General features: G+C 38.3%; 1 protein-coding gene across 1 annotated transcript; it reads right to left on the reverse strand.

Annotated features, from left to right (window-relative positions):
- Positions 1-1,198: 1,198 nt before the first annotated feature.
- LOC108975763 (fatty acid synthase) lies at positions 1,199-9,410 on the reverse strand. Its single transcript, XM_018944474.1, has 5 exons — positions 8,989-9,410; positions 4,793-8,923; positions 2,204-4,722; positions 2,037-2,132; positions 1,199-1,976 (listed from the first exon to the last, which is right to left on the reverse strand). The coding sequence occupies exons 1-5, from the start codon at positions 9,206-9,208 to the stop codon at positions 1,719-1,721; spliced, it is 7,224 nt and encodes a 2,407-aa protein (XP_018800019.1). The 5' UTR covers positions 9,209-9,410; the 3' UTR covers positions 1,199-1,718.
- Between the last annotated feature and the right edge of the window lie 789 nt (positions 9,411-10,199).

Raw genomic sequence — 10,199 nt, forward strand, 5'->3', positions numbered from 1 at the left:
TACAAAATTGCTACCTTGCCCTATAACTCAGTTGCCATATGAATAATTATTGATATCAGTTGTTAGTATACTTTAAGGCAAAGGTGCAATAAATAAGTTCGCTGTCTGCGTCAGACGGTCAATTTCTCTAAATAATATGGAGTGCAGTGTTGCAAATTTGTCAAAGTACCACGCTAGTTAGTTAAGTATGAGCGCTGCTTTCCGTTTTATTGTTGCGCTCGAACCATTTGGTGCTCTCAATGAAACTTGGTTCGTTATGCTTTATGTGGGCAACTATTCAAGGTTTGGTGCCTGATGGGTTCCAAGTATTTTGTGATAAAGCTGAGCAGTCACAAAAGTAGTGGAAACCCGTTTCCGTATTCCCTTCTCGCTTGCAGCTGCGGCTATTACTGTTATAAGACAGGTACATTTTTAGCGAATGTTCTCCAAAARGCCAGTGCCCCGTGACATATGTGGACCTAGATAGCGGGTTCTTTGTTCCATTCCCGTCGCAGCTTGCTATTGTGTTCCATCTGTTCTGTGCGGTTTGCACAAAATGATTATACAGCTTTTTTTCATTGTTCCCAGGGAGCAAAGTCCTGACTTCGCTTCAGACTTATTTAAAGAGGCTCCTAGTTTAGCCAACTCGTCCGTCTTTTCGTTGCCGAAAATTTTCCTGTGACCGGGAACCCAAATTATGGATATATGGAGTTGACCTGCCAGTGAGCTGCAATCCATCCTACAGTTGTTAGCTACATTTGAATTAATCTGTATTGTCAACAAGGCAATCAAAACCACCTTGCTCCCGTATATTAAAAATCTTATTCGACTCTTTTACCTCTAAATTTACTTCAATTTTATCGAGAGCAGTGTTGCAAAATTGTCAAAGTTCGGCGTAAGTTTTTGGAAAGACTTGCAACAGCAATAAAAAAAAGTTATATAATAGTTTTAATCATATTTTTTTTGTGATAACTATAAATAATTAGGATAAACATTTCTGTGAAGTTAAAATCTACTTACACTATTTAACTCTTATAAAATAAAATGAAAAAATTTGAAATTGTAATTTTTTCATGTCTCTGACTTCACCTAACGCCATAAATTAAATTCACTTTCTCAAAAATTATGTTATAGAATTATGGTCATTAGGTCTGAAATCGTACAGCCTACTAATTCCCAGTATTTACCAAAATAAATGACAAGGTTTTCTTATGTAATATTCAAGTGCATATATGTTATTGTTGAAAAACAAATTATATTTACATATTATAAGAAAATTATTAATTAACATTAGTTTAAGGAATGTTTCGGAACTAAATTGCATAAAACTTATCAAATATTAATATGTAATCATGGGTAAATAAAGAAGTAATGTTTCTACAAACATATGTTTATAAATTAGAAGTTCATTTAACTATGTTATTCCATTCGAGACTAATAAAATGCAAAAAATAACCAAGAAACATAGTTTACATCTTGTATTAGCTTTTTTAAAACTATATGTATATCGTCATGCTTACACTTCCATACTCATATATGTATAGGTTTGCTAATATAAAAATTATTGGAATAATTTACTATTAGTGTGTGTAATTTCCAAAAGCAATTCATTAAGAAGTTTTAATTACTAATAAGTTGCAAAGGAAAATAATTTATCATTTAGTGCATGACCTATAAAATGTCTAAAATAAGCATAGTGGCATAGCTATAATAAAAGTGTCCCTTATCGTTTTAATCTACTAATTCAGGAGACGCTTCAACGATGCCTCAATTGTTTGCAACGGTTCTTCATCCAGCAAAATGGTACGATGATTACCTTCAACAATTAGAACATCAACTTTACCATCGCATACTTCATTTAAGCCATAATCWATTTCTAATTTTGAATAATTTTCAGTTGGCTTAATCAATGTTACGTCACATTGTAAATTATTCGTTACRCAATATTTATCAGATGCTGCCAGTTTGTAGTAAAACGAAGCGGCAGCAGCTTTTACCTGAAATGTATAATTAATAAAAAAATTAAGGAGATTCATATAAGAAGAACAATTATGTACCAATTCAATTGGTTTATCAATTTCATCCGCCACAATTTCCGCACACTTCTCCACTTTGCCTTCAAACGTCGGAATATCCACGAGTAGTTTTGCCATCTATTAGGTAMAATATTTGTAAAAATCAAAATTTATATGTAGTGGAGTTGGTCTAAAGTCCAATTACTTACACTATAACCAGTATTAGCCGCAACTACGCCAAAATACGCCAAAGCAAACGCTTGATTCTGATCCTCATCATCAGATGTATTATAACGCTTCTTGAAGGCTTTTGTGTACCAGTTTACATACTTAGGTGCACCATCTATTAACACTAACTTAATTTCTTCTTTGTTTTGCTCCAGCTCAACGGCCATAGCAAAAGCAACAGTTGCACCAAATGAATACCCAGCAATTGAATAAGGTCCTTTAGGCTGGACTTTACGTATATGTTTTATATAGAATTTCGCCAAGGATTCAATAGAATCCTGTTCCGCATCAGCTGTGCATTGCAGCCCATAAACGGGGCAATCCATACGTTCTGCCACTACTTTCAAGGCGTCCACAAAGCCTTCTATAGGAGAAACTAAGAAAATTGCCCTTTTCGATGAGTTGGATGGTGCGGCTGATTTTAGGCGGATAATAGCTTCAGAAGGCATTAGTTCAGTAACAAAAACTACTTGCGTTCCATCACCAATAGGTGTTGGTGTGCGAGCTTCTGCTGAGCTAGCTGCTGAAGCGGATCTTTCGCCAACGCCACCATCCAGTTGCTTTAATTCACCGAACGTTAAAGCACGAATTTCTTGTGGTGATAGTACAATATCGAAGCAACGTTCTAAGGTCTGTTTAATTTCAGAACTCATCAATGAATCCATACCCAGATCAGCGAGCGACGCAGAATCTTGGATATTTTTTATATCTCGCAATCCCAAAATGTTGGCGATGGCGGCTACTATACTTACACCACCAGATGGATCATTACTCCGCTTCTCCGCTACAACCATTGAGGCCAGAACAGGATGGGGTTGCTGCAAAAATAGATCGATTGTCTGAAGACACGAATTCATACGCTGTGGCAGTGTGCCTCCAATAATCGTATCATTATCTCCTAATCCCTCTAGCACGAGTCCTGTGTCCCCGATTGCTCCCCATTGTATGGCTAAACCAGGAAGTCCATTAGTTCGACGCTTTTCGCAGATACGTTCCATAGCGGAGTTCGCCAAGCCGTAATTGGATTGACCAACATTACCACGGCCGCATGAAACACTAGAAAAACACACAAAATAATCCAATTCCGGGCAAAGTGTACGTGAGTGCAAATCTAGGAATTTTGTACCATCAATTTTAGGTTTACAAACAGTTTGGTAGTCTTCAGAAGTTAAATCTTCAATTAGAGCATCTCGTAGTACAGCAGCCAAATTAAATATTCCACCAACCAGTGCTAGCTTATTTGCATTTTCCAATAATTTCTTGCAGCCTTCCGAAGTTGTAACGTCATTAGTATCCACAACCACTTTAACTCCACGCTCCTCCCATCGGCGTACCATTAACGTCTGATATCCGGTTTTGATACCCGACCTTGATGTTAAAACAATATATCTAGCTCCGCGTAAGACCATCCAATGAGTGAGCTCCAAACCAAAGCCGCCCAATCCCCCTACCAGTATATAACTCTTTTCTGGATGCATGTAGGTGCGTGGGATTGCATTAACCAGTCGGGAACTTGGTTTTAATGTCTGTTTTCCAGGCTCTTCATCACGAACCTTTATAACGACTTTGCCGATATGCCTTCCGGAAGCCATGAAACGGAAAGCTTGCTCTACCTGCAATTCATTAAAAACTGATGTGGGCAGTGGGCGCACAGCTCCATTTTTAATGCCTTCAGCAACTAAGGAGACAACACGGTTCTGCATCTCCTCTTCTCCCTCCATTACACTGTCTAACAAAATGCCATGGAACGATGTGTTCTTCAGGAATACCGACATTCCAAGAGAACTATTATTGCTCAAATCGAACTTTCCAATTTCTAAAAAGCGTCCATTAATACCCAAACAACGGACAGAAGCTTGCAATTTTTCTTCGGAAAGTGAATTAAGCACTAAATCAACACCCTTGCCTTGTGTTTCCCTCATAACCAATTGCTCAAAAGTTGTATCACGTGAGTTACCAATAAAACGATCTTCAAGCTTTGGGAATCGTTGTTTCAAGAATTCCCGTTTTTCTTTACTACCAACAGTRGTAAAAACAGTCAAACCGTGATGCAGCGCAACCGAAATAGCAGCTTGGCCTACTCCACCCGAACCAGCATGTATTAATATCTTTTCACCCTTTTTCATTTCTCCTCGCACAATTAGCGCATAATAAACTGTGGAATATACGCATGGCACAGTAGATGCTTCTTCCATGGTCCAGTTTGGGGGGACTTCCCACATCATATTTTTGCTAGCCAAACATGTTGTTGCCAAAGATTTTGCAGGTACCATTGCCATAATTCGTCTACCGGAGGAGTCCCTTCCGGAAAATTCTAGACCGAGCACACAATCCTGTTGTGCTAAGTCACCAGGGAGAGCATCAGCGGATAATTTTCCTGAACTTAACATAACATCCCGGAAATTTAATGGGGCATAATAAACAGAACACAGCTCCAAGCTTTCATTTTTCACATTCTGAGAAGGCGATGCCTCGATCCATTTTAGTGATGCGAGATCACCTAAATAATTTTCAAATTATTAATCAATGCTATATTAAAATTGATATAAATTATAAATATTTTTACTAACCTTTTACAAGCGCATTTACATAAGCGTGTTCCACCTGCAATGTTGCAAGTTCTTTCTCCAATTTCAAGTGTCGGAATGTACCCCAATTACCATGTTTAAGTACATTTGAAGTTAAATCTTTACGTAGTTGTTCGCAATAAAATTTAGAAGTTAAAGAGAACTTTTCGGCGTTTGCATCTTGAATGAAGACGGTTCTAACATATTTACCACCGTTTTCGTAAGTAACACATGTGGTTAAGCCAACAGCTCCAAAAAGTTCTTCTCCTTGGCTGACAATATATATATATTTATCTTCTTCTGCTGCTTTCGAAAGTGCAAGTTTCAAATTTTCTAACCACTCAAAGTTTTTATCCGTTACGTTAATAATTTCTGATTTTCTTTTGTTTAAATCTATGGCACGTCTGGATATTATAAGAGCCCTAGAATCCCCTTTGGATAATTCTTGAACGACAACAAACCCATATTTGGTCAGTAACTCCGACCCAGATTTCTTGAAAGAATTAACGTTTTCGTCAAAAATTAGAAATCCATTTTCTTTGATACTTGCAATACTATTCTCCAAAACTGCAGTATCAGGGCGAGATAGTATGTCACTACCAAATAAGAAGTTACAGTTTTGCTCAACTTGTTCCTTGATCACATTTTTCGAAATCACTCGAATACCAAAATCACTGAAAGCTGTTTTAATGCTCTCCTCATCCTTGCTTGCAGTAGCCACAGCAACATCAGCAGCAACAGCAGGTTCCCCTTCAATCAGCTGCACCAGTTTTCCAGCCATCAAAGAGTCGGGGTTGCGTCCATTTGCGAGTTCCACTCCCTTGATTTTAAAAGAACGTTCCGCATTTTCAATGACAATTTGGATAGCTACAGAAAGAGCATGAGCCCCAGCGTTTCCAGAATTCTCAACAAATGTGTAGCGCTCTAGTGTTGGCGGTTTTTGCGCATTTGGTCGTTTCTGTGCTAGTGAAGCTTTCACCCCACGGAACTCAACTCCTCCACTTTTTATGACATTAATGTCGCTGTACATATAGACAGGTACGCCAGCTTTTGTAAGGTCTTCTTCTGATAATTGTGATAAAATCTCTATATGCTTGGCTGGATTGATTACTGCTTTTTCAATCCGAGTAGGCAGGTAAAGTTCACGCAGATCTTTACTCAAAATACTGAACTGCAACATAGTATCCATGAAACTAATCCAGTTATCCACCCATTGTAATTTACCTGTACGAGAAGAGATATCTGACGAGACAATTCCACGGAAAATACCTCCGTAATCATAGCCACGCAGGCGCAATTCTTTGTACACATCATTTGTTACCAATTCTCGGGTAACAGAATGAGGGGAGAGGGGTTCTAAAGGCAATTCTTCCAAGGTAATATTGTCGACAATTTTAATTTTTCCCGACATGGCCAAGCTGCCGCCTTCACAAATTTCAAAAGCTCCAGTGCCATCGAAAAAGTTAATGCCAAATTTAGTAACATTTTCTTTGTTTAGAATAGTTGCACGATGAAATATCAAATCCTCMATTACTACAGCTGTTTTATTGAATTCAACACCACGCATTTTTGCAAACGTCATCCAAGCTAAAGTCATATAACCAGTGGCTGGGAACAAGATACGCCCGTCAATTGTATGACCCATAATGAATGAATCGTCATCAGTTGACAAATCAATTTCGATAACTGTATCGCCTGAAGATTTGGCAGCTCCATATTTTGGCACTACCCATCTCTGAGAATGATCCCATCCGATTTTCGAATTCAACATAGGGGTTCCACGCCCAACAGGGTAGGAAATCGGTCGTACTAAATGATGTATCTGTGGTTGTCCTCCAGCTGCATATAATTTGCCAATATTGGTCAAAAGGAATTCGGCATTATTCGGATGACCTCGTTTTACAAGACTAATATTTAAAACATCACGTCCAAGAGCTCGCTTGAGAATGGCTTGCAATAAGCCATGAGGTGCTATCTCAATGCAAATGGCGTTCGCTGGAATATGCAGTAGAGCTTCGTAGAAAAGTACAGGTGAAAGCATATTATTTACATGATAAGCTGCTGAAGATTGCTTGGCTACAGGCGTATTCCAAGCACTTTCTGGGATACTACTGCTTACCCAACGTGGAGACCGATTTTTTGCTGTTGGAATAATTTTCTCCAACATTTGCCTTAGTTTAGGTGCTGCGCCCGCAATGTATTTACTATGAAAGGCGAAACCAGAGGAACTCACAGCCTTAGCGAATACTCCTTCAGAGTTTAGTTGTGCTACTAACGCATCAATAGAGTCACCCGGACCAGCAATAGTACAATTATCTTGATTATTGTGGCAAACTGGATAGCAATCAGATGGTACTCGTTTATGAGCATCATCCCAAGCAAGTCCTACGGCAGCCATTTTACCCTTGGGTAAATTTGATTCTGTAATTGCTCGTCCTCGATAATATGTGGCCAAAACAGCTTGTTCGGCACTCAAAGCACCATCTGCATATGCACAACCAAGCTCGCCAACGGAATGGCCAACGATACCGGCGGGGTGGATACCAAGTGAAGATAACAAATCGGTGAGAGCAACTTGCATAGTCGTAATTGAAACAAAGGAACTAACGATGTCTGCGAAATTCTCGTCAGTAGAACGTGTTAGAATTTCCAGTAGATCAATGCCTTCAGGACGCAAAATTTCTGCACATCGATGAATTGATTTATTGAACACATCAAATTGGAGGAGATCTTTAGCCATACTTCCCCATTGACTGCCCATACCAGAATAGACAAACCAAATAGGACGGCTTTCATCAGAAAACTCTAATACTTCACGCTGTACAGAACCCTTAGATGTTAGCACATCATACCCACGATAATAATGAAGCGAGATAGGCTTTGTATGTATGCCGTTAATTAGAGCTAAATACTCATCGTCGTCACGATGTGTGGCTGCATCTTCAAGCAAATCTTGGACAGCGTCCATTGTTCGACCGGAACATATAACMAGTTTTGGTGGACCATCACGAGGAGTAATAGTTTTTGGTTTTGGATTCGATTTAAGAATAATGTGCGCATTAGCTCCTCCAAACCCAAAAGAATTAAGTCCAATAATGCCACCGTTCCAGGGAAGATTTTTGTTGACCACCTTAAGCCGTCCGTCGCTCAAACCGTATAAGTCAGGATTCGGTTCACTGTAATGTAAGTTTGCAGGAATTACGCCTTCTTCCATAGCAATTAAAATCTTAGCAATAGAGCAAACGCCTGACGCGGGTTCTGAGTGTCCCATATTCGATTTAACAGAACCAATTAATAATGGAGTTGGACGATTTTTGCAAAAAAAATCTGTAATCGAATTAACTTCCTGTGGATCTCCTACTTTTGTACCAGTACCATGCGCTTCAACATATATAACTTCATTAGGATCCAAGTTAATTTCCTCGTAGCTTTCACGAATTAAGCGATTTTGCATACGTCCGTCAGGAAAGGTGATACCCTGTTCCTTAAAACCATCGGTGTTTGTTCGAGCGTTTAAAATCGATGCGTAAACTCGCTTTGCCACAGATGTTCTTTGTAAAAGCAATACTACCAMTCCATCGGAACGAACGTAACCAGCTCCTGTGGCATCAAAAGCCTTGCACATACCACTGTCACTTAACATATTTAATCGCTTAAACTGCAATGACATTTCTGGTTTCAAAATCAAATTGGAACCACAGACAACGGCTGCATCACATCTTCCAGCGCGCATATCTGTAAAGGCATGGGATAGCGCATATAGTGAACTAGAGCAGGCCGTATCAACTGCGAAACTGGGTCCTTTGAAATCAAATGTGTATGAAATCCGATTTGCAAACATTGCTCGTGCACAACCTGTCAAACCATATCCATTTACTCGATCTGCATTTGCACACCAATGATTCTCAGTTTCAGAATTAGAAACGCCAATATAAACTCCTGTACGTGAACCACGTAACTCTGCAGGATTAAGACCCGCATCTATAATAGCTTCGTATGTGGCTTCGAGCAACATACGCATTTGAGGATCCATACATTCAGCTTGCTTTGCAGAAACACTGAAAAATTGTTGATCGAAAACTTCCAAATCTTCAGCTTTGATTTTTCCGATTCTATCAGGTAAACCGTAAAGACCTGCAATTCAGAATATGAAAAAATCCAACATAGCAAGAATAATGTTCAAATATTTGTTACATTACCTCTTTCCCAACGTCTCGGATCATCATTAACTAAATCTATACCATCATAGAGATTTCGTTTAAACTCCTCAATACTAGAGCTCTCAGGGAGCCTGCCAGAAAAACCAGTTATTACGATGTCGTCATTTATAGCTGAATGATGGTCGTAGTGTCCACCTAAATTCAATTGAACACTACGCTCATTGTCGGTTATAACGTCTTCTGCGAAACGGGCAGGCATTTCGTTAGCTATTACTATCTGCTCCTTCGACAGTTGCGAACAATTTGATTCTGCGGAATTTTGCTGATGTTTGTTGCGGCGCCTCTTTCGTCGATTTGAACGCGATTTTCCTTTTTTTTGTAATGATGGCGCTGGTAAGATGTTAACAGCACCAGTTTTTGAAGTATTTTTGTTACTGATGTTTTGTATCAGCTTGACGGAACTAAAAGTACAAATCCGCTTAGTTTAATCCATTATGTTTTAACTTTATTTAGGAAATTAATTTTTAAAAAATTAATTTTTTTTCTCTTAAATATATTTTATTATTTAATATTATTGCAATACTTATCACCTATGTATGAAAAGATTACAGTATTTGCACTCGAATCGCATCAAATAGTGCAAAGTGTCTTGATTTATGAGGTTTACTGTATCAATAAATTGCAGACGAATATGAGCTAAAAGAGACTAAGAGCAATATATTCGTAACTAAGAGATATTACAAACGAGTATATGCATACATGTTTGTGTTTACATGTCTACAAATGTGTGATTGTATCAACAGAATGGCGTGTTTGCCGCCGCATGTCTAACAAAARCATTGGTATACAAATCCAAAATCAGGTGATTCTTACGTTTACTTCAAATGCTCACCAGCATGTGCATGAGATATGAGGGTAAAAGTATTATACGAGATGGCACTCTCTCACTTTTTTAATTAGCATTTTAATAATTTGCAATAGAGAAATAAAAACTCTGAAGCAAAGCTTTAAACAATGTTATCTATTCGTACCTACACACTGCATATGTATGTTTTTATTCATACGAGTATATGTATGTATGAATGAATTTATACACATATTTAATATTTATAATAAAATGTGCCTATAAACATGAACGAATTTACAAATAGTACACTTCGAACATTAACTTTAACACCAACATTAGTTACCGGGGTTTTTAATTCGACAATGAAATCGTATGATATCTAGTAATAAGCAACTATAAAGAG

The sequence above is a fragment of the Bactrocera latifrons genome, unplaced genomic scaffold (genome assembly GCF_001853355.1).
Source record: "Bactrocera latifrons isolate USDA-ARS-PBARC rearing strain unplaced genomic scaffold, ASM185335v1 scaffold_699, whole genome shotgun sequence".
NCBI lineage: Eukaryota > Metazoa > Arthropoda > Insecta > Diptera > Tephritidae > Bactrocera > Bactrocera latifrons.